The sequence below is a fragment of the Megalops cyprinoides genome, chromosome 25 (assembly GCF_013368585.1).
Source record: "Megalops cyprinoides isolate fMegCyp1 chromosome 25, fMegCyp1.pri, whole genome shotgun sequence".
NCBI lineage: Eukaryota > Metazoa > Chordata > Actinopteri > Elopiformes > Megalopidae > Megalops > Megalops cyprinoides.
Window position 1 is genome coordinate 7,085,502 of NC_050607.1, and position 24,814 is coordinate 7,110,315.

General features: G+C 45.1%; 1 protein-coding gene across 22 annotated transcripts in view; it reads left to right on the forward strand.

Moving 5' to 3' along the window:
* The window catches only part of LOC118771629 (CUGBP Elav-like family member 2), a 122,783-nt gene extending 104,971 nt beyond the window's left edge, over positions 1-17,812 (forward strand). For 7 of the 22 annotated variants that reach the window (XM_036519621.1, XM_036519615.1, XM_036519617.1 and 4 more), the window contains 7 exons: positions 1,548-1,772; positions 2,601-2,664; positions 8,962-9,063; positions 11,140-11,268; positions 12,668-12,865; positions 13,337-13,480; positions 15,085-15,774. In XM_036519621.1, coding sequence (XP_036375514.1) covers positions 1,548-1,772; positions 2,601-2,664; positions 8,962-9,063; positions 11,140-11,268; positions 12,668-12,865; positions 13,337-13,480; positions 15,085-15,212 — 990 coding nt within the window. In that variant the 3' untranslated portion in view covers positions 15,213-15,774. Of the gene's footprint in view, positions 1-1,547; positions 1,773-2,600; positions 2,665-8,961; positions 9,064-11,139; positions 11,269-12,667; positions 12,866-13,336; positions 13,481-15,084; positions 15,775-16,774 lie in introns of those variants that run through there. The other 15 variants (XM_036519626.1, XM_036519627.1, XM_036519632.1 and 12 more) reach the window with 13 other exon arrangements.
* Positions 17,813-24,814: the final 7,002 nt, after the last annotated feature.

The window sequence follows — 24,814 nt, forward strand, 5'->3', positions numbered from 1 at the left end:
TAACCCAGCGAACACACGCTCCCTCCCTCACACAATCACAGCTTACAGAAAGCGCACAATAAATGTTCCGCTCAAAATCCATGTAACCTTTTCAGAAATATCACAGCGTTTCACAGGAATACATAAATAATGTCCCATTTGCATTTTTTCTTTCGAGGGCGCGCTAATGGCGGTTCACATTTTTTGACGTTCCCCCCATTAACAATTTAAAAAGTAATTACTTCTGGCAAATTGAGCATTTGGGAAGTGAATAGTTTTGTTTGCTTTCTATTAGACCTGTTCTCCTGCATCCTATTTAGCACATTTGAAGGGCACTCTGGAAGGGGGGAGGGGTGGCAGCCGAAATGTTTAATGAGGAGAGAATGAAAGGCAGCAAACAGAGGCAGCGAGCGTCCGGTGGAGAGCGGGGAGGTGGGAGTGAAGCTGACTAGGATTTTGAATAGTTTGATGAGATTCTGAAGTCATTCTGGCCCGTCTCCCAGAGACACATGCATTTTATAAACTCTGCTTTGTTGATTTTATTAGTGGTCACCACTCCATACTTTTCTTTAATGTAAAGACCGGGGCAGTGTAGACTGTCACATTATATTACATTACGTTCATGTAGCAGATGCTCTTATCCAGAGCAACTTCCAGCGCAAAAGAACAGAAGAGTATCCATTCAAGTTGAATGAGCAACAGTGTCAGACCAGGCTAACAACATTCCCAGTGAGTGTGAGCATAACACTATTCAAGCCCTACCACAAGTTAACTTGCGGAACCTGACTATACATTCTAGGAGTGAAGGGAAGTCAAGTGCACACGCTACCATACATCACAGTCACTAGATAACAGAATCTAAAACACATTGCAAAGCTACACATAAAATAAACAGCAAGTAATACAAGTAGCAGGTGTGAGGGGGTGGGGACTGAGGTGGAACCGAGATGCAGTCTGAAGAGTTTGTCTGCTACCTGTGTGTGGCATGGACACTGTGGCAGTCACCTGTTTCAGTCGGTGTGTACCTCAGGATGAAGAGCCAGGTGCTCTGCTTTTCTCTGTGTCGTATGGGACGTAACTGCATCCACGCAATCATAAGAGCACTGAAACAGTTTTTAAAAGTGTTTGGAGATTGGCACAGTGCAGGGCCAGGTGATTTAAAGTAGGGCTGTCATCAAGGCCAGATGGTGCCGTCTTCCTGAGTGACTTCAAGCGACAGACTGGAAAAGGAGGAGAGTTCATCTTACGCACTAGACACTAGAGTACTAGAGACATCAGGTACAGGTGCACTTCGAATTGAAATGTTTCTCCTTCGACTTTGTGTGTAATCCGCAGATGCCCCATGGCATTTCACTGATCACATGAGCTCTAGTGTGTGGTAAAACTGAAAAAACTGCTGTTTTTGCAGGGAGTCACACACAGACACAACTTTGTGAACATGCTCGGTTACGCATAGCTGACGTCCAGTCTTATCGAAGGGAGAAGAAACCTAGGTGTGTGGTGTGTGATCTGTTCTGTACTTCAGGACTGATCTTCCTCCTCCTCCTCCTCTTCCCTTCCTCCCTCAGGGCTGCTCGTCGCCCATCGTGGTGAAGTTCGCCGACACGCAGAAGGACAAGGAGCAGCGGCGTTTACAGCAGCAGCTGGCCCAGCAGATGCAGCAGCTCAACAGCGCCACCACCTGGGGGAACCTGACAGGACTGGGCGGCCTGACCCCGCAGTATCTGGCAGTAAGAGGCCCCACTGCCGCCGCGTCGCCCACCGCCAACCCGGCCGCCGCAGCTGCTGCCGCAGTCAGTCTCCGCCCACTATCCCCAACCTCAGTCTCCACCCACTCTCCCCCAACCATAGTCTCCGCCCCCACTCCCAGTTTCCGCCCACTATCCCCAACCTCAGTCTCCACCCACTCTTACCCAAGCATAGTCTCCGCCCCCACTCCCAGTCTCCGCCCACTATCCCCCACCTCAGTCTCTCACACTGTGGACACAGGCATCCTATTTTGATCAGATGCACAGCTCTTTATGTTCCATCTGTTCAGCAAATCAGAACATTTGTAGCTTCAGCAACATCAGAGACAGAACTTTCAGTACATGCACCAAGCTGACTATGTGGTCCTTATATAAAAAGTCGGTGCTCTAGACTTATAGGCCTTTCTGGCCTCTCTCCATACAGACAAACCCCACTGTGTGTCAGTAACCGGCTATAGCCCTGTTATCAGTGTCAATTAGTCACTCACTCAACCAGCATGTAGTTATAGAGCCTTCCTTACTGGCTGGAAATGACATTGGCTTTCAAAAAATATGGTCAATCTGTACTCCCGCAGAGAGAAACAGATGGGCTTGAAATAACTGATATGAGGAAAGTGTAACTTCTCATAAAAGTTACTCTATGACTTGCTGCTGCTACTCTCTCCTTTAGATGAGTCTTCATGTGCGATAAACAGACGGACCTGTGCTCTCTGTGGTCTTGTTACTTCATGTATGTGCCAGTGTCGTATTTTGCTAGAATGATCGCATTGGTGTGATGTGCTGTTGTACAAATGTTTCAGCTCTAGGGAATACCCCTTTCTGATTGGCCTTATTCTCTCCCTCTCACTCTCTCTTTCTCTCTCTCCCTCCCAGCTACTCCAGCAGGCCACCTCCTCCAGTAACCTGGGCGCTTTCAGTGGGATTCAGCAAATGGCAGGTAAGATTATACACCCACAAACTCTGCCCTTTCCTCAACAACTAGTGCTACAAACCCCGCCCTCTCCTCCATGATCAGTGCTACAAACCCCATCCTCTCCTCCATGATCAGTGCTACAAACCCTGCCCTCTCCTCTGCAATCAGTGCTACAAACCCCGCCCTCTCCTCCATGATCAGTGCTACAAACCCCGCCCTCTCCTCCACAATCAGTGCTACAAACCCCACCCTCTCCATGATCAGTGCTACAACCCCACCCTCTCCTCCACAATCAGTGCTACAACCCCGAGCTCTCCTCCACGATCGGTGCTACAAACACTAAACAGTAGCAGGCAAACATTTGCCCCTTTGAGGGTTGTGTTGCAGTATATTGAGTCTAATGTGCCCTCAGAGGATAAGGCTCTGTGACTCAGTGGGCTGAGTGGGTTTCGGTTTGTACCGGAGGACCTACTGCCATGCAGCCACATGGACAAAATGCTGGCTCGTCCACAACACACACACACACACACACACACACACAAGCAACGATTTCATACACACACACACAGACATTATACACATACATACACGCTCCCTCACTTACTGACTATTCAGCCTGTTGTAAAAGCTGCCTTTTTGCTGGCTGGCCCTGCCATTGCAGCCGACGTTACTTCAGTAGGAAAGGGGACCGGCCGCAGCCTAGCCACCCTCTCAACCAGCTCTCACAGCCTCTGACGGGCTTCCATTCCCAGCAGCTGTGCAGAGGCATGAATGGACCTGATTAATCTCGGCACCAGTGCCTGTGTACGCGACGCACATCACTTCCCACAGCCTCTGTTTCCTCCTTAACATTACCCCCATTTCCTGTCCTCACAGTGCCACCTAGTGGTGATGCACCATACACAAAATAATGCATGACAAACATGTTGAGACATTGAAATTTTTTGCCTCTCAAAATATTAACCCCAAATTGGAGTTGCATTTTTAAATTTTGTGGTGAATTACATTAATCAGTCTGTCTGTCTAATTCCTTTGCATATTAATGATCTACCTCTGAAAAGGGCCAGAATAAGCACATAATTAGTACACTATAAACCGTGAAATATGTTCACACCGGTTTAAAGAATGCCAGAATGTGGTGGTCAAAATCCAAATAAAAAGGTTTGAAGGTTTTAGCAGTTAACAAGCATACACATTATGTTTGAAAGGGTGAAAGGACGCCTTGCCTTTAAATGTGAATGCTATCACCCTGGCAATTTTCAGGGGTTGAGGTGGCATCAGTGTGAAGGGTGACCAGCTTGTTAAAGCTGGCAAACAGCTGGCATGATTGTGACTCAGTCAAACTCAAACTTCCGGCTGATGTTTGGCAGTTTTGTGTTCATAGTGTCTCTCACAGGTGGTGTACCACACCCCAAAATGCAGCTTCATGATGTTGGGAAGGGGGCTTTTGGGAGTGGATTAGGCCTATCCTTGGAGAGGGGAGGTTAAAAGGCAGACCTGTAAGATTAAAGGAGGGAGGGAGGTGACCAAACTCATTCTGGTCCTGCTTTAATGAGCCGAAAGAACAGTCTCTGTAGGAAGGCTTTTTAGGGGCTGCAGAGTTGTGTAGCAGGTAGAGTGGTCTGCACGGCCGTGTCTTCTGCCAGTATTGGATGCAGAGGTCGAACAGTCTGCAGCGCTGATCGTCTTTTAGGGGTTGTGTCACATGACTAGAGCTCCAAACTAACTCAAGGCCTGATTGGATGATGGGGAGTCGAGGAGCTGTCGGGGAGTTGTTAATAGAGGAGACTGCAGACAGAACAGAACAGTGTGATTCACATGCTTCTGTCTGAATCCCGTGTGCCGCACACCCCCACCACACCGCTTATTCCTCAGGAAATCATCCTGCTTTTTAATAATCCATTCTGAGTCATTCCACATGCACTCCCCCACTTTCACTGGCTTAGTGTCAAAATGTCCCTAATAAGAAGGTGTGAGGTTGCAGTGAGCATGGAGGATGAGAGTAGGGAGAGAGACGTGTGTGTGTGTGTGTGTGTGTTTTTGCGCATATGTGCAATTATGTGTGCAGGTGTTCACAAGCACATTAGGTTACATGTGTATATCAGTTAATTAGATGGCTATTTAATGTTGCTAACAGAATACAAACAGATGAATTATATCATACACTGACTGTGAATGTTTCAAATAGACTTGCAACCCACTCAGTAGAGACCCCCTCCTTCCTTGAAGGAAGAAAATTTGAAGGCATTACTGGCCACTTAGAAGCCACCTCAGTCACCTAAAGCCCAGTTTACCTGTGGTATAGTGAACAGTAAGGCTACAAGAATTTGCTAGATTTTATTTGTATTGTTGTATGTATGTGAGGTTGTATTTGTGTGGTATTGCGTAGATCTGAGTTTGTATATGTGTGTGTATGTGTTGGCTGGAGAAGAGTCAGTGTCAAGAGGTGAACATGTGACCATGTCCTGTAACAGGAGAACTGTACAACAACCCTGCTTCTGCCGATTTGATTGGCTTTTATGTAAGAGAATAGTTGCGATTGGTGTGAATGGAGAGTGGATGCAGCTGAATCTCCTGCAGGAAATGATGGATGAAGCCAATCAGAGGGTCAGGTAGGCGGCATGATATAGCCAGTCAGAGGAGCTCATTCAGAGCAGGGACTCATTCAGAATATCCCATGAGTCTCAGCCATTCTAATCAATATCGTACTCCTCAAATTTACTCTCACACTCTCATACACACTTGTACTCTCTCTTCCTTCCTCCTACTCCCTCACACGTGTGCGCGCACACACACACACACCCTTGTTCTCCCTCTTTCTCCTCCTGTCATACACTCCCTCTCTCTGTCACACACACACATACATACATGCATACCTCTTTCTCTTTTTTTAGACAGACTGCAGTTGACTACTTACATCTTCACTGATGTTCTGTATGGGGTATTTCTGTATTTGTCAATGGCAGTATCTGGAGTGACTATCGGATGTTGCATTTGACAAATCATTTTATACTACAAGTTTTTTTTTTTTTACTGAACCAGTTCGGGGTAAGTGCACCTGGGCACTGAAAACTGGGACCCTCTGGTCCAGGTCTTTCAGAGCCTTCCTACACTGCTACAGACATAAGGATGATCAAGCACAGAATAACCTGGCCTGGCTGCTGTTTTATGCTTTTCTGGGGAGGTTGTTTGAATAGACAAAATGTTGTGTCACAGTGAGAGGCTTCCATTCTGTCGGATATTGATGAGGTCCTGAGGAAGCTGATAATGATGAAGACGACAAAGTCCAGGATGAACACAGTTGTAAATATTTTCAGTCCCTTCATGTACCTTCCGTCACTCAATCTCGGTTTCAGCTACAGGCCACTGAGCGAAGGTCGGCACTCACAACACATGCTGCAGTCACAGATATACAGTACGAAGACGTGAGTGTTGTGACCATATGGTTTGCTTTGGAATTGTATTAGGTGTTGTATGTGTGTGGTAAAATGGTGCTGGTAAGTGTTACCCGGGCATGCTCTGTGGAGCACTTGGGCAAGCATGGCACAGGCCCGCCTGAGCTAGCACAAGCAGTTCCCTTCCACCTGAGCTCTCAGAGTGCTGTGGTTTGGCCACCTTCTCTCTGGGATGATTTCAGAGGAACTGGTTTGCACTTTAGGCCCTTCCAGGGGGGCTGGACAGTCTGCACTAGAGCTGAATGTGGACATATACTCACACATTGACATCGACTGCTTCCTCTGTCTCCTCTTTATCAGCTTGTTTAGACTGCAGATGGCAAGTTTTTATTTAACCATGGCAATTTTAGCAGCTTATGTTCAAAAGCAGTCATTACCAGAATCATTGAAAATGAACCCACACAGCTGTTTATTGGGGAAGTACGTTTCATTTGTCAAAGGTTCATTCACAGTGTGGGTTATGAAATGTTTTGGATCTGTCTTACAAAGGTGGTCAATAACAGTATGACAGCAACTTAAATGAGTTGTCACATCTTCAAAGGTAAAAATAGCTCTGACTGAAGTGTTTTCTGAGTTACTTTCAAGACGCTTCTCAGAATGAGTCAGATCAGCATGAGACAGACTCCCGAGTTTCACCCTTATCCCACAAGAGCTACAGTCAGGAGCGGGTTCAGTAATCTCCCATCTGTCACTCGGGAACCAGCTCTGATTGGCAGGACATCTCGGCAGCTGACATCTGCTCCCACTCATACGCAGACAGATTTATGAACTATGAGGTGCTCAATCACCCAAGATGAACATTCATTTGAGTCTGCAGTTTGCTTTCCTCCAAATGTCTGTTTCCATCTGGGTTTCGCACCAGAGACCTCCTGCCGCTTGGCATGCGGCCTCGTCTTTGAGGGTCCCGCAGCGCACACACACAAACACACACTCTCACATGCTGAGTCTTTCAGCACACACACACACACACACACACACATACACACACACACTCCCACACGTGTACTGTTTTTCTGCTACATACATTGCTGTCCTTGTCTTTTGAGGTAGACTGTCCATTAGCGCCCCCATCTGCATAACCCGAGTTCCGCAGTTCCAGGGAAGACCACTGTGTGGGGAAAACAGAACATAGGTAGACTTATTTCATGAATTGCTTTTATGAAAATATACTAGTAGCTGATCAGGACATCTTCAGCAGGTCCATGATAATGTAAAGGAGAATAATCTCTCTTGGATTTGTCATTTAGCCTATTTTTAAAGTAGTTTTATTTGTGGATTTTGACCTAGAATTATTATTCTTATATGCCTGACAGCATATTCCTTACAACCAGAGGTAGCTACCCCTGCAATACATTGTGTTGAACCAGAATTCTGTTAACAGTTAGCTACAGCACTGAGCTTGTCATTCTGTCCATGTAAGGTTTTCATAGTTATGATGCTTTAGACTTCATCTGACAGGTTGGCTGTATTTCCTTGTTTATATTATTTACATTGTGTTTTTTTTGGGATAAAACTCCATGTGTATCCTACTGAGAGAGCTCTCAGGGCAGCATGTCCAGTGTTACATGGTTCAGTTATGTGGGCAGTGTTTGAGTGACTTGGTCTGGTTATATGCGCAATGTTTTGTTAACTTGGCCCAGTTGTTTTCAATATTTCAGTTACATGGCCCATTTATGTGCCCGGTATTTCAGACACATGGGCCAGTTGTATGCAGTGTTCTTGTAATATGGCCCAGTTATGTGCAGTATTTCAGTAACAGTATTTCAGCTTTATGCGCAGTGTGTTTCAGTAACTTGGCCCAATTACATGCAGTGTTTCAATAACCTTGTCCAGTCGTGCACAGTGTCAGTAACATGGAGTTTGTGAGTCCGCAGCTATTGTGCACACACACTGCGCCTCTGTTCTCTCGGGTTGCAGTGGGAAGGACCAGTCACAGTGCACACAGCAGTGCAGTGGACAAGGAATGATGTATGTTAGCGTTTAAACTGCATCGTAGCCCTTAGCAACACACCGGCAGTTCACCTCTGTTTTACATTGTTTCCAGTGCGGTCCTGCTGCATGCTAATATACCTTACAGTGTATCTCCTGTGTTGTCTTACATGTGTGTATAAATACATGGTATATACATTCAGAGTGTATATACGGTGAGTCCCCCTCTTCATCTGATGTTCATACCACTGGAGCTGATGATGTAAATGGTCTCTAGAGTTTCGCCATTCCCAGCGCACCCAGTTGAATGGATCACTAACCCTGCACAGCTCTGTATTCAGTTTGCATATGCCAAGTCCCAGCTATCATAGTGGAAAGGTATATTTGTGATTCACAAATCTCTGTGAAGTGTAAATGTTACAGTGTAGGACTCACTGGTCAGGTGCAGTTACAGCTTGCCTTGCCACTCTTTATGGGTGTCAGAAGCAGGTACTATAGTACTATAGCACACTATAGCACTATGACTGGGAATGAAAGAAGAATACTGACACACACACACACACACAGACACACACACATACATACACCCTCAGAGGGTTCTGCCTCTATACAGGGTAGCAGAGGTAGCCAGATTTGACTCTACACTGTACTGGAGGAGGTGAGGTTTGAGTCTACACTGTGCTTGAAGTTGTAAGATATGACAGTATAGTGAGATATGACTACACTGTACCAGGTGTAGTGAGATATGACTCTACACTGTACTGGATAAGTGAGCTATGACCCTACACTGTGCTGGGGATAGTGGTATATGAAGAGGTAGTGAGATATGACTCCACACTGTTCTGGGCTAGTGAGATGTGACCCTACACTGTGCTGGGAGCAGTGAGGTGTCGTGAGGTAGTGAGGTATGACGCGCGTCTCTGGCTCCTCTCCCCAGGTGTCAGCGCTTTGCAGCTGCAGAACCTGGCGGCTTTAGCAGCGGCGGTTGCACAGAGCTCGTCCAGCCCCTCCAATGCAAACCCTCTGTCCTCCAGTCCAGGTAACCCCTTGCAGAGGGGCCCAAATTTCCGCACGTCCCCGTCTCTGGTCCTGTCTCCCACGCCATTCCCCCGCTCATCCTCATGGTGGCGCTGTTTGCATGGTCTCCGGGCTGTTCCGTGCTCGCTGACGTGCGTGATGTCACGGGCCACCCATCATTGTGCGTGTGTCAGAGTGTCCCGCCATCTTCTCATCCCCCAGGGGGCGCTGTGTCTTCTTTTTATCAGAGGAATACTCTGATATATCTGCTGTGCTGTAAAGATGATACAGCCCTCTCTGGGAGTAAGTATTAAAGTCCCACAGTCCTTTGCTGTTGTCTGTTAGCCCAAATGTGGCTATGTGGCTCGACAGAACTGCCTTCTGCCAGAAACGCCACAGACCAAACTTCACTGTGAGTGCTTGTGTATTCCTGTATGTGCCTGCGTGTATCTGTGTGTATGAGTGTGTGTGTATGTCTGTCTCTGTGTGAGTGTTGCGTGGAAGGTGGAGAGGGCTTGCTTTTTTGCCCTTATGGAGAGACTCAGTTGGGCGAGTGATCAAAGCGGTCGTTATTTACAGCTAATGGGCAGTACGCAGTTCTGCGTGTTAGTGTCTGCATTGCAGATCGTCTTCTCATTGCGTGATGAATGGAGTGCTTTTTAAAACATTGAAGGCTGTACTTGCATAGGGAAAATACAAAAAATGCACGCTCACACACACACACGCACACACACACCTCCTAATGGGTGTGGAGTGTCAGATGGAGGAATATAAATTGTACATATCTAAATGCATTTAATATAGATGTAAATGTTTGTTTTTGATCTATATCTGACCCTGTGTGGGTGCTGCAGGTGGTGGCAGTGTGTGTCTGCAGGGTAGGAAATGTACACTGGGCAGAGGTACCTGGTTATCCTGCAGTTCTACTGCCACCTGTAGCTGGTGTAGTTTGGCCCTGTGTGATCTTAAGAGGCGTGTGTTATCAGTGCTGTGTGCTGCTGGTATTGATCAGCCTGGCTTCCCTGTGAATTCCCCCTCCCACGCTGCCAGACTGGCCCTGTGTCCTGTCTCTGCCGCAGAGGGCAGTTGACTCGGGGCTGTAGTGAGCAGACATTGTTTGTTGTAATAATGTGTAGACTTTCATTCTCCGGGGTTCTGTTTACTGGGTCATTTTTAAGTCTCTGTGCCTGTACTTTCAGACTCGGGGAAACTGCATGAGCTGGTCAAGTCTATTCTCGGGGCCCTGCAGCATTAGTGGTACACATTGATTGTCACTGTAGCGCTGTTGTCGTCTGGGTCCTCCTGTACAGATATTTGACTGCCTGTGCCGATTCCATTCTTTTTGTTTTTAAGTTAAGGCAGTGGGGTGTGTTTTATAGAACGGCAGGTTGCATGTGATCCTGACATCTCCTGACCCAGAGTATTCAGAGAGACAGTCTCATTCCCATAGGAGTCTTCTTTGGGCGACTCTTTTGGCCTTTGCAGAGTTGATAAGCTCAGGGTATTGGATTTAAAATCCCTGCTGTTGCGGATCTGTGGGCTCTGATTGGCTGGTTTAAACAGAGATTGATACATTTATTTCATTCCAAGTGGCAGTTGCTGGTTTGGGCTTTTGATTGTCATATTTGCGTTTTTGATTTTGTCATTTTGATTGATATATTTACATTTTCATTACACCAGGCTTTACTAAAGGACGTTTAGAGTACTTAAAAGTCTTTTTTCAGTTTAATATCAGGAGTAGTACTTTCACTGTCTCTTTCTCCTCTATCTGCTCTATCCTTTTCTCACCTTTAGCCTTCAGCTGTTTTCGCTGTATTGTTTCAGGTTTTCATAAAATGTTCCCATTGTCATACTCATACTTTTTGTTATATTTCAGGTGTCCAATCAAGCTTGTACTGACTGATATTTTAAGGGAAAAATGGAAAATTCAGTCATATCACTCCCTCCCTCATTCTTCATCCCTCTCTCCCTCACCCTTCTCCCCTTCTCTCCTCCTCCTCCCCCCACATCCCCCTCTTCCTTCCTCCTTTCTCTTCCCTATCCCTCTGTCCCCCTCTCTCTCCCCCCATCCCTCTCTCCCTCCCTCTCTCTCCTGCAGCAGGTACGACGGCTGGCTCCAGCACAGGGGCGGCCATGAACTCGCTGACCTCCCTGGGCACCCTGCAGGGCCTCGCTGGCGCCTCCGTGGGGCTCAACAACATTAATGCACTCGCAGGTAGCGTCAACAGTGAGTATTCACTACATTACTGCCCTCACAGATAACCTCATTCATTACATTACTGCGCTCACAGATAACCTCATTCATTACATTACTGCGCTCACAGATAACCTCATTCATTACATTACTGTGCTCACAGGTGGCCTCATTCACTACATTACTGCGCTCACAGATAACCTCATTCACTACATTACTGCACTCACAGATAGTCTCACTCACTACATTACTGCCCTCACAGGTAGCCTCATTCACTATATTACTGCCCTCACAGGTTGCTACAACAGGGATATTCACTTCATTCATACATCTGCTTGTAGTCTCAACAGTGATTACTCACTATTCATCCACTGCCTGGCCACTGCCATGAATCATGTGATTCAGGTCAAGACTCCGCGTTTATAGGCATTGAGAGACATTTTAAACCAAGGCCGCGAGTCGACTCGGTCTGGTTCATTTTCATACCATTTCCACATGACCTTTTTCCATTTACTCCTACTAATCACACAGACCACCGATGATCTCCCAGTGCTTAGATCTAATTTCACGCAAAAGGTCACAGTTGCTGCTGTTAGTGAATGAATTAATGACCTACCACTCCCAACTGCTGCCGAGGTTGTTCTGGCCAGTTTTAGGCGCTTCAGAGGACCGGACCCGTGTAAAAATGGCCTGTCCGTGGCAGTTAATCCATGCTAACAACTCTGGCTCAACAACCCGAACCTCATTATTGTCCCCAATGACAAAGCTGGGAGGGGGCCAGCGTCCCTTGACACTGAGATATAGCAGTATAATGCAGTTAATCTCTCTGTGGAGGAAAATTAGATTTGTCTAGTGGATTAAGATGGCAGTGACGAGGCCATTTGTTAAGTGATTGATATGACGGCGGGGCCGCGTTAGAGCCCGAAGCGAGCCTGTAGGCCTCTGATCACGGCCGTGCGGTCTGCTGTGGGGTCGTCGTGGCAACCCGACTCATATCGCCATCCATTGTGCTGTCAGCGGTGTGCTTCTGGTGTGCTTTGTGCTGTAGGTGGTCCAGTCATCACATCCGCCATCCATCTTGGTGTTTCTGTGTGTGGTGTGTTTGTGTGTGAGTTTGTGTGTATGTATGTGTATGTGGAGAATAGGGTTGTGAGCATGTGTGTGTATATATGTCTATCTGTATGTGTGTGTGTTTGAGAGATCAGATGTATGACTGCATGGCTGTGTGTGTTTGAGAGAGTAGGTGTGTGTGTACATGTGCCTGTTTATATGTGTGAGTGTTTGAGAGTGTAGATGTATGTGTGTGTGTGTGTGTGTGTGTGTGTGTGTGTGTGTGTGTGCATGTTCTCCTGTGTGTATGAAACTCATTCTGGCCTGCAGCACTAATGAATAGGTGCGATCTTCTTTCTTTATTGTTGGGTTTGATGTAAAGTTGCTCAAATGCTCTCAGGTATGGCGGCCCTGAACGGGGGACTCGGCGCGGCAGGCCTGACCAACGGCACGGCGGGCACCATGGATGCCCTGACCCAGGCTTACTCAGGGATCCAGCAGTACGCCGCCGCCGCCCTGCCCACCCTCTACAGCCAATCACTGCTGCAGCAGCAGAGTGCCGCCGGCAGCCAGAAGGAGGGTGAGTGGCGGGGGAGGAGGGGCCTGGGTGAGGGGGAGGGGCCTTAGAGAGATGGGAGTGCTAGAGGACAGATTAAAAAGGTGTGAAGTCAGGGGGCACTTGGCAGGGGGAGGCTCTGGGAAAAGGGAAGGGGGTTGGGGGAGGGATGGCTGGGGAAAGGGGTGGGGCCTGGTGAGAGGGGAGGGGCCTGGGGAGGGGTGAGGAAAGAGGAGGGTCCTGTGGAGATGGGCAGGGGCTTTAGAGAGACTGGGGCTAAAGGAGAGGAGTAAGCAGAGTTTGGGGGGAACCAGGAAGAGCTGAAGGAAACCAGGAAGGGGTTAGGGGTATAGGGCTGTGGGAAGGTAGGAGGATCTAGGAGAGGCCCTCACTGATTTCAGGGAGAAATTAGTCAGTCTCTCACAGGCTGCCTCTGGCGCTCTCCTGGCAACGCTCACCCACATCACTCCCCATCCCTCCTCCCCCCTCCCCCAGGCCCAGAGGGCGCCAACCTCTTCATCTACCACCTGCCGCAGGAGTTTGGAGACCAGGATATCCTGCAGATGTTCATGCCTTTCGGAAACGTGGTCTCTGCCAAAGTCTTCATCGACAAACAGACCAATCTTAGCAAGTGCTTCGGTAGGTTAACACACCTACTCCCCGAGCAATTACTCCAGCAGGTGTTTCGGTGCGTTGCCAAGGTCGTAATTGATAAGCGGAGCAGTTTTATCAAGTCCTCTGGCGCCTCTTGCAGAGAGAAGTGCAAGGAATACAGAAATTGCTTTATAACTGGCACTAAGAGCTGGGATTCAGAAAACAGATCAATACCTGCAGGCAATGACACAATATACCAATACAAATATGACAATGGTAAATATCAGCCTTTGACAGATCTCATAACTCATAACCATTGACCATGCAGGAGCGGGGTGAGATGAAAGGATCGATGAAACGATACATGCATCGAGCTGCGATTAAGATAAAAGGTCTGGCCCTCCCATCTTAGGCAGGGCGTCGGTAACCGATGCTCTGACTGGGTCAGGTGTGATTAACTCCCCATACTGCCATTTATTCGGAGTGTTCGGGTCAACATGCGTTCCTTTTGCCAAGGGCCGTCTCAGTGCTGACACAGGCGGAACCAGGTCAGAGGTCATGCGTTAGGCTTTACGTCACATGACATTCATGTAGAAGACACTCATCCAGCACAACAGAATTGAAGTGGATCCTTTCAAGTTAAATAGGCAACAGTGTCAGACCAGGCTAAGACTCCCAGACCAGTGAGTGTGAGTGTAACACTATTCAGTCCCTGCCACAAGTTAAGTTAGACAGCCTAGAAACTAAGGGAAGCCAAGTGCACGCTCTACCATACGTCACAGTCACTAGACCACAGAATCCAAAACGCATTGCAACATTCCTTCCTGCTTCTGCTCAGAGTGCTTCATCCACAGCTCTTTACAATGTGAGTCTCCACATATCTCTAACACAGTTGACAGAGTGGAGTAGACCACTTCAGGAGTATGAATCCCAGCTCTCAAACCCAGCCTTGTATGAATCCCAGCTCTCAAACCCAGCCTCATATAAACGTCAGCACTCACACCCAGCTGTAAATGAATTATGGCTGACTGTATAACAATAACCATACATGAGGGAAATTAACAGGTTAGGAGAGCATTGCAACGTGAATGATGTAACTGCATACAAGAACTTATGGGAGTCTGAAGGCCTTTTATCAGTGGTTTCAAATTTGTTTCATCAACAGTATCAGTCAAAAGTTTAGATATACCTGCTCATAGAGGGTTTTTTCTTTATTTTTACTGTTTCCCACATTTTAGAATAATAGTAAGGACATAAAAACTATGAAATAATGCAAATGGAATTATGCAGTGACCAAAAAATTGTGAAACAAATCAAAACTATCTTATATTTTAGATTCTTCAAAGTAGCCAAAAAATGTTTTTTGGAAAGAAATTCATAACTAGACACCAACTTCACTATTTATATTTGTCTAAGAAATAAATTTCAAGCATTTAAGCATATGTCTTTAGACCAAAATGTCTTTGAATGCATGTTTCCCGTTATCTTGGTGTGTCCAAACCTTTGACTGGTATGGTATAGATATGATGTGAGCTAAAAAAAAAAAAAAAAAAAAAATCAGCCAAGGTGTAGCAGCTCTTTGTATTAGCAGGGGGTCCACCGGCTCGCAGGTGCACAGAAGGTGCTGACAGTCCCCCTTCATCTCCCAGGTTTTGTCAGCTATGACAATCCAGTGTCAGCACAGGCTGCCATCCAGGCGATGAACGGATTCCAGATCGGCATGAAGAGACTGAAGGTGCAGCTGAAGCGCTCCAAGAACGACAGCAAACCGTACTGATGTTAGCACTAGGGCTATACTGCTCTCACGTTAGCACTGCAAGGGTAAGTCCCCCATCAGCCCAGCCTGCCTCAGCGGAGACTGGGCAAGGGGAGGGGGGGGTGTCCTGCAAACATTCACCACCAGAGGGAGACATTCTCCCATTTCATTTTGAGCAGTTATTGAAAGTGTTATGTATGTTTATGATTTTGATTTCACAGAAATACTTCCATCCCTGCCCTTTTTTTGGTACCACTTGCAATGGATGAGTAGCTGTTACCAGTAGCTTTTTGAGCTGCATAAACTATTTCTTTTTTATTATTAACTGTTATTATTGATATTTTGTTACACAAAAATTCAGTGTTCCTCTGAACCTGGGACCTGATGAAGATGTCTTTTAAAGTTTATTTCGGACAAACAGGAAATTGTGCAATTTAACACTGAGCCTCCAGTGCCATAAAGGAAACGCTGCTGCTCCACTGGCCCCAGTACCACCTCATGCCACCAGATCACAAAGGGTTAACGTTGTATTGGCCCCTCCCCCCTGTAGTCGACGGCAACAGAATCCCTCACACGCAGATGTTCCAACCTTTTCTTTTGCCAGGAATATTTTTGTTTGTTTAATACATTATATCATACATAGGTTATACATTACTCTGTCAGATCATATTGGTCTTTGTTGGAATGGGATATTGTGTAGAACATTATAAAGAAAACAACTCATGAATCTGTCAACAGCTTAAAAAAAGTGTTATGGGAGAAACTGAAAATACTTGATGTTTCTTGAAAGAGAAGTCAAAGTACAGAAAGCCACAGGCGTGTAAATTTAATTTGTAAAAAAAGCAGTTCTATTTTTATACAGACATTTTTACTGCCTCAGAAAAAAAAGACTTTATTTATTGCCTGTTGTTAATTTATTGAGTGCGTTGGGGGCAGGTCTGGTTAGCTGACGTAGATCGTGAAATAGTGGCGTAGAGGTCAGATCCTGACGCTGCCGAGAATGCGGGTACCTGTGTATCTCCCACGCTCGCGTTCCGCAGCCGCAGAAAGTCACCCGCCTCCGCGCTGTTCTGTCACCTCCCCGCAGTGACAGTCTTGTGTCGATTCCTCCCTCTCCAGCTGTGTCACCTTTCTCCTACCTGTCATGTTCTTACCTTTGTTTTTTCCGAACTTTGAGTAGTTTCTCCCAAAATAGCATCCATCCTCCGGTCTCCTTCTCGGAGGCTTGCTGCGGATGGATCGCTTTGGGTGCTAAGTGTGTGTGCGTGCGCACACGTGTGTGTGTGTGTGTGTGTGTGTGTGTGTGTGTGTGTACGTACGTGTGTATGTGTGCGTATGTGTATGCGTGTGTGTGTGTGGGTGTGTGTACGTGTGTTTGTGTGTATTGAATGTGAGTGTTTGGCCTTTCTCTTTTATTTCAGAAGTTGTGTGTTTTTTGAAAACTGCAAATGCAAATTGTAATGTGAATCGTAGCCTGGTTCTAACCCGGTGATTTGCATTGTTTGTTCTGTTTGGTTAAAGCTGTGCGCTGCAGCGGGCTGTCTGTGTGTGTAACTCTCTCCTCTCCCTGTTTTTCTCCCTAGAACATCTCCATGCCTGTTAGCTCATCGTCTGCCTAGCATGTCTCCGTGGCGTCCAAAAAAAAAAAAAAAAAGTCTCATCGTCCCGTCATTGTTTCTGATGTCTTTCTGAGCTCATCTGATCATAACCTGGTCTTCTCCTACTGACCTTTGAACCTAGCTTGACCTTTTTTGGAATTGTTTGCATGTGACCTCATTTTTTTTGAGCTTTTTTGATTAGCGGGAGGGGAGGTATAGCAGGAGAATTTGAGAGCATAGCTGCATTCGAACAATAAGACTGAAAACCTTAAGAAACGAGACAGAGAAGCCGTTTTTAAAAAGTCTGTGGCAAAGTATTTTGCCTTTATTTATTTTTCTGTGTTGTGTTTTTTTTCTTTCGTTCTCCTTCAATGAAAGTAAACTTGAAAGACCACTACAGGGATTGGCAGTGGGTCCAGCTATTGCCTCCAACAGTGAGGGCCTGTGTGACCACCATTGGTTTCTAAAGACACATAGACTACTTCTAACCTGTCCAAGAAATACCCAGAACCCTCTCTGAGCTCTGCAAATGGTTCTTACATTTTTCAGGCAGTGTGTAAAGTTTTTTGATAAGTCCATTTGAAGCGGCTTACTTTCTCATTAAAAATTATATATATATAGAACCACTTTTTCTAGAGTAGTTTAACAAAAATTTGTTTCAACAAAAGAAAAAGACTTGCCCTGTTTGGGGGGGAAAAGCTACCTACGTAGAACTGACTCACAATAAGACAATCCATGGATAAATGCACATGAAAAGACCTATATTTTATACTCTTTAAATGTATAGAGAAAAAAAAACAAAATAACTGTCCCATGCTTAATGCTGGTGCTTTCTGTGGATTAATTTGCAGTGTCATCATTAGTCAAAAAGTCTTAAGTTTTTTCATGTTTAATTTTTTATTTTTAACAAAATCAGTTTACTTGAAAAAGCAGACAAAGCCTTTTATCAAGTTACCAGTTCTTTCTGTCACAGTTTGCTAAATTTCTTGTGGGTAATTAGAGATATGAAATCACCCGCCCAACCCCCCCTTCAAAAAAAAAAAAAAAAAAATCTCAGCTTGTGAAGCAATGTTTTTTTCCTTTCTTTCCTTCTTTCTTTGTTTCTTTCTTGCTTTCTTTCTTTCTGTTGTGGAAAACTATATTTAGATGTTTTGTTGTTTGGCAAAATGTGATTTTGTAAAGAAAAAAAAAACACAAAATCAGTGGAATTTAGTGCCAAATTCCTGAGGTACTTCCTGCCTAGAGCTTTCAGTGTATTTCTTGTGAAATTATTTGATAACATGGGTATTTTATTACATGTTTTGTATGGATCCCTCATATTTAAAGACAGAGATTTAAAAAAAAAAAAGTTAACTTGCTATTCTGTGGTCTTGTTGCCTGAAACTGTTGATGTTATTTTTTTGCTTTTTTTTTTGTAAAGATGTAAGAAGTGCCCATGTTTCTCACACACTGCTGTGTCGCAGAAGCAGATCCTCTCACGCTGTGCATGGGAGCCCCTGAGAGTGAGAGCCTCTGCAGCCAAACTCGCCTACCCATACGTTTCCACACACACACACACACACACACACACACACACACACACACATATACATTTAGGCTTACAGACCCACATGTCTTTATGCACGTACACAAATACACTCATGTACTCAAGAGTCTTCACACACTCACACTCACTCTCACATTCTCTCTCTCATGCACACACGCACACGCACACATGCACACACACACACGCACTCATGTACACACACACACACACACAGCCTTTGCCTCTGCAGGAATCCGGGTTCCCCCCCCCCCCCCCCCCCCCCCCCCCCCGCTGTGGAGTGAGTTAGAGGACCAAATGCAAAGCCTTATTTTCAGCTCAATTTGCTGTCATCTCAGTTGCCATAGAATACACATATTATGGTCTAATGATATGAGTAATTGGTCTTTTTTTTTTTTTGTTTTGGTCTTTTAATACCAAATCTGCTTCAGTGTCACCAAGATGGGTTAGAACCTTCCCCAGAACCTTCCTACCAACGCACACACTCTCACACGCACACACATCGGTCCGCCAGCCAGTGTTACACTTTGTCGTTCTCGTCTCCGCCGGGTCCTCTCCGCCTCGGCTGCAGACAGGAGACAGAGCTGCATGTCTTTCCCTGCATCGTCCATCTTGGACTTACAGGAGACCGTCTGCACCTTACCGTGGCAGATGTGATACTTACCAATGCTACTGCCCCTAAGGTCCACAAATTACTGCAGTGTTGAAAACGCAGTGAGTCCCCTAAGGTTGTGTCAGCTCAAACCACGATGACTGCCAGTGAGTTCACTCCTTTCTTTTTTTTATCTTACCCGTGGCCTTAACTCAGGTTCCCTGATATCAGTATTTGAGGTCTGTTTTGAGGGTGGATGAAGTGCATTGAATCCAGACAGTCAGGGTGTTGGTGCATTAATGTGGTCTATATCTACTTGTCATATCTAAAGAGTATTCTGTTGAATATGAATGAAAGATGCATTAATTTGTTGACTTTGTAAGGTAATCATAATTAAACTAGACATGCCACCAAATATGTGGCATGGACCTAAGACATTCTGAATTAGTTATCAGAAAGTGCAGACTACTGATTTGATTATATTATTTGATTATAGCTGGAATCGTTGTGCTGCGTTGCTGGGCCAAGCTCTATCGCAGCCCAGCCTCAAAACAGGAACACAGTAAAGATCTGAGTACCAGAGAAATGCTCGCCAAACCTCTTAGTCTTTTGGGTCAGAGGTGGGTCCTTTGCCCTAAGCTGCCAGTTTAAAGCCAATTTTTTTTGCACGTTTAACAATAAGTGCAACTCAAGGGCGTTGACTTTCTGGTGTAATGTTATTTTTATCCGTATAGAAGCAGATGTAAAGTGCCATATATCTCTGCTGAAACTGCCAACAGACACTGTCACAGACTCTGTCAGACGCTGTCATCGCCATGCGCCGATACTTGCCTTCTGGTGTAAAGACTCGCTGCAGTACTCTTCCTGACTATCGGCCTCTGGAAAAGCGGCTAACTGGCCAGGAAACCTCTCTTTGTGAGCACGTTGTTTGCACTTTTAGCATTGCTCTACTAATGGGAGTCACTTGTTTTAGAAAGACTTGGGTACAATGTAGGGATGTTTTGTTGCTTCTGGGTAGTATTTCTATCTGTAAATAAGTGAACATAGATATTTGGGGATGGGCAACTCAATATGAGACAGCTTTTGCTCAATACTAGAACACTTAAGTTTCGTCAGCAGATTCACTCACACATAGATGCATCATACAGATGTTGCATTCTCAACACTGGACTTGGAATGTTTTCACCAGGAATCTAAATGGTCTGTCAGAGCCTAGAAAGCCTTTTAAGAGCACAACGGTAGATGTTTAGATGCTGAAGAGGGAGTGTTAATGAGGAGACAGAACTGCTTTTTGGAGCACTATTGTGTAAAATATTAAAAAAGCACAGTACACTTGGTGCTTACAAGAGTCTCTGTAGAGTCTCTCACCTTCAGGGGAACTCATTAACAGGCTTGTTGCATCTTAATTCCTGCCACTGTTCAGTTCCTTTTTTATTTTTCTCTCAAATTATCTTAAGTGGTATTTAACAACAATAACATATAAAATGTGTCTTTTTTTTCTGGCTTATGTCAAATTTGGGGACAATGTGTGTTTTCTCTCCTGTGCCGTGAGAGCTTCTCTGTGGATTAATATCATTTTCTTTGAATCTTAAAAAAAATTGTAATAGTTAAAGTACGGTCTTGAGAAAAGCCAAAGTCAATGCATTTCAGTGGAATCTGTCAGTGTGATTTGTCTGTTTTACAACACTTCCAACTCTTTCCTTTGAAGGACTTTAAAAATTCAAAAAAAGCAGGCTTTCCTATTTCTACAGCTGATTGTATTTATGCATTTTGTACCAGTGGACCTTTTTATACTGGAGATTAAAGGAAAAAAAAAATCTATTGGAGAATTGTCTGGCCTTGTCGTGTGGCCAGCTCATGACTGGTTCCTGCGTTTGATTTCTGGTTGGTATCAGGAAAGTTGGGTTTTCATCTAAGATTTTTTCTTGAAGACCTTTGACTTGATTTCTTCATCCCTCTTCGTTTTCTTGACCTGTTGCTTTTTGTTTCTGGAAGGGAGCAAGGGAGTGCCAATTTCTTTTTCTGACTTACGTACATAAATATAGAAGTTTGTCTATACAAAGCGGTAAGTTTCATTTAATCCTGTATTGTGGCGTTTACACGATAAAACGATTAGGATTAGACGTATTTAGTCACCTTTTGTGGATAAATGTATTCGTTTAACAAAGAAATAAAACTAGTTTTTTGCTTTTAGCTGTTTAGGTTTCTATTTCCCTCTGTCCTTCGCTGTGAACCTAACTGTGTAGCTGGAATGGTCAGATTATTTTTGTAAACGTATGTTCTTGTGTGATGCAGTTTTTTTGCTTCTGTCAGATATTAAACCATTTTTCCTAATACTTGTCTCTCTCTCTCCGTGTGTTGTGTTGTTTGGTGCCTGTCTGACGTTGTAACAACGTTCACACAACCCCGAGTGTTTCGTGTCTCTCCTGTTTTCGCTCTCCATGTCCTGTTTTTTTCAGTCGATTCTGTCTGAATACTCTCCCAACGTCTTGTAAAGTCAGACTAAATATACATATTAGTGTGGCTATGTATATTTATGTCACTAAAACTGTGCCAGGAAGTCATTTATGCTTTTCTGCTTGTCTAACATGATACATCACACACTCATCTGCTTTCATTGGGATTTCTAACTCTGAGGTTTTCCTCTCTCAGCTCCTGGCATGGCAAGTTATGTCACACTTTGTGGTCACGTCACCTGTTGTGGGCATGTGTTACATCTTCGTCATCTCCTGCTAAAGACAAAAAAGTAGTTTATTTTTTTTTAACTCTTATGATTTGAACAGCATGTCAAACATTAACATATAGCTCCTCTGTAAGGCCTAAAGGTAAACCATACTGAAAATTTGCCCCTCTCAAAGCCTACTTGCCCGTCCTGCAATGCTGGCTCAACTGGACATACAATCATAACACCATATCTCTGAAGGTAAGGCGTCCCAAACACTGCCCTGGCCCTTTCTGTGTGTTCATTTGAGTTCCAACCTTCTTGAAAATCACATTTAATTGACACCATGAGTTTGTCCTTTACTTTTGTGATGATGGAGGGTTGGCTTATTAGCCTTAGCTTTGTCTGAGCTCTTCATTTTCCCACTTGCAGGTGGTTCAGTAAGAATGTGTCCACACTTTCACAAAACAGGACCCCAGTGACTGACTGACTCATACTCACAAGCACACTTTCTCTCTCTCTCTCTCTCTCATGTATGTTGGGGCCGTCTCTAAGGACCACCATGTGGAAGCAGGTGAAATGGCACTCAAAGCCCACAAACCAATCAATTTAAGAATTCAACCACAATTTCATGAATGCTGGAATGGAAAAAAATGCTTTCAAACCGGTGAGCGTGTTCTGGCGGTTGGGGCAGAGGTAAGCTGCCCTGTTACAGCCTCAGCACTTTACTGCGCTCTACCTCCTGCTGTGGCCTCAGCTCTCTACTGCCCTCCACCCCCTGTTACAGCCTCAGCACTTTACTGTGCTCTACCTCCTGTTACAGCCTCAGCACTCTACTGCTCTCTATTGGCCTCTAGCTCCTGTTACAACCTGAGCCCTCTGCTGCCCTCTGCTGCCTGTTTGGGAGCCTCCTCTGGCTATCAAAACTAATGAGAGGGCCTTACAGAGTTTGAACCCAGGACCTGTTGTTTGGCAGTCTGGCATTCTGTCTCTGTCCCACCTGAGGGATGTAACATGCAGCTAAGTGAACTAACCTTCTTACATGTCATCATCTAGCATGTTTTAAACAAAAAATGTGAGGATTGAACCCAGGACCCACCTGAGAGACGCGAGCGTTGGAGTTCCGATAGCCTTCTTCCGTATCATTTACCACGTGTAAAACAAAAGAAAGTGACAAGATCAGTGGAAACAAGGACAGATGAGCGGCAAGTCAGAACTCCAGCGGCTGACAGGTGGCGCTGAGGGCTAAGCCGTGTGGGTTCAGTGTGTGAGGTTTGTGGTTCAAGCCCCCGTTGCCCTCTGTTCTTTGCTCTTTGCCGGTCGTCGTTTGTTTTCCGGTCGTTCTCGCCGAGTCGCTTGTCAAGCACACAAAAAAAAAGGTGAAGCGCGCCATGGTGTCGGAGGAAGGTCACAGGAGCGAGGTCGCAGGTTCGAATCCGACCGGCAGTGACACGGGGCTAGAGGGGGGAACTGGCTCCCCCCCCGAAGTTTCGGAGAAGCGGAAGCAGGGGGTTATGAAGCGGGCCCCGGCGTCTGGCTGGGGGTTTTGCTGGCTGCCACGGTGGTGGCACCACCCATAACAACAATTTCTCATATAAAAGGGAAATGTTGTCATGCTAATACAACACTCCACCTCACTTCATGCCAATAAACGAATATCTCCTAATTATTTGCTCAGGATCATATATTCAGGCATTAAGTATTAAACTTATGGTCTGTGTCCAGGTCCTGTTTATAAGAGGAAACTAACTGCCCTGAGCTGTTAGTCCATGAGAAATATTGTATTACCATTAAGCAGAAAAGGAGGTTTATTCTTCCTTTGTATACTAAAGGTTATGTAATCAGCTGATGGTTACAAGCTATGAAATGGTTCTGAACACAATAAAGTCCTTCATATAAACTGTCAATGTCTGTGCAATTACATGAGGAAACATAATTTAGAAGTATGGAAAATATAACCTGCAGGGTGCTTGATTGTAGAGGTCCCATCAAGATGTGGCCAGCAGAGGGCTCCAGAGACTCTTCAGAGCACAGTAATTTATATTATACACCACCATGCAATTTCTGTGACACAATTATTTCCATTCTGACAAAAATAATTATGTTAAAGGGTAATATCACTGAACGGGTTTATCCTATGGTTTAGTGTTTACTAATGTACAAAACAGGGAGTTGTTTCATAGCAGGGAAATCTCCATTTACTTCCTCAAGTATTGCATGCTCTTACATCAGCATGTGACAACCCCCTTACCAGTCCAGGAAAGATGAAAGGGCATTTGATTTATGACTCCCTTAAACAAGTTGTTTTTTATTTTCTTCATGTCATCTTTCAAAACATGCAGATGTAGGTAACCTGAATTATTTAAGCCTTTTTTAACTGTTGATGATTCTTGGTGCAGAGGGCTAAAGTACTTGTGCTGAATGTAGGTGCTTTTGGATTCAAGCCCCTGCTGTTTTCTCCTTTTTTGTTTGAGTGAAGTCTCTCCTTAAGTTGGCAGAAAGCTAAGTATGAAGGTGTCTGTGGCATTAGAGGATGATCCATGATTTTCAGGGATAGAAGGGAAGGGTTATGGAACCATTTTGCTACATGTATCAGTAGCGTACAAGGAAACATCAGGAATTAACTAGTGAAAAAAAAAACTTCATTATCATCCTCCTCCTCCCACCCACCTCCTGTTACATCCTCAGCACTCTACTGCCCTCTACTGCATGTTTTGAAACCTGCCTTGCTCTACAAAAGTCGCTAAAGGATCCTGGGTGGACTTGGAACATAGTACTTGTTGCTCTACAGTCCAGCATTCTACCTCTGTGTCATCTGAGAGTGACAGCTGCTGTTCCTCTCGTCTCCTCCTTCTACCTCAGCATCTACATTGTCAAGACAAAGTGTGGCACTTGAACTGGGAACATCCTAATTACAGCACATTGCATGTACCTCTGTGCCACTTGAACGTGGGAAGGCTAGAGGGCCCATTTTTGGTGTTTAATGGTCTTGTTTTTTGTGAGACTTGCAGTCTTAGGGGAGACAAAAGCACAGATGTTTTATGTAATAACCACTCACAAAGCTAGAGCCAACCATAATGAATCTGCCACCATTTCCCGGACTTGTGAACATTGCTTCATGGTGGTCGGATAACTCTTCGGTGAACGTCAATCACATTATTAGCATGAGATAAAGTTCAGTGAAGTTCATTCACGTTACTTGCTTGAGATTAGGATTTCAGGAACTTT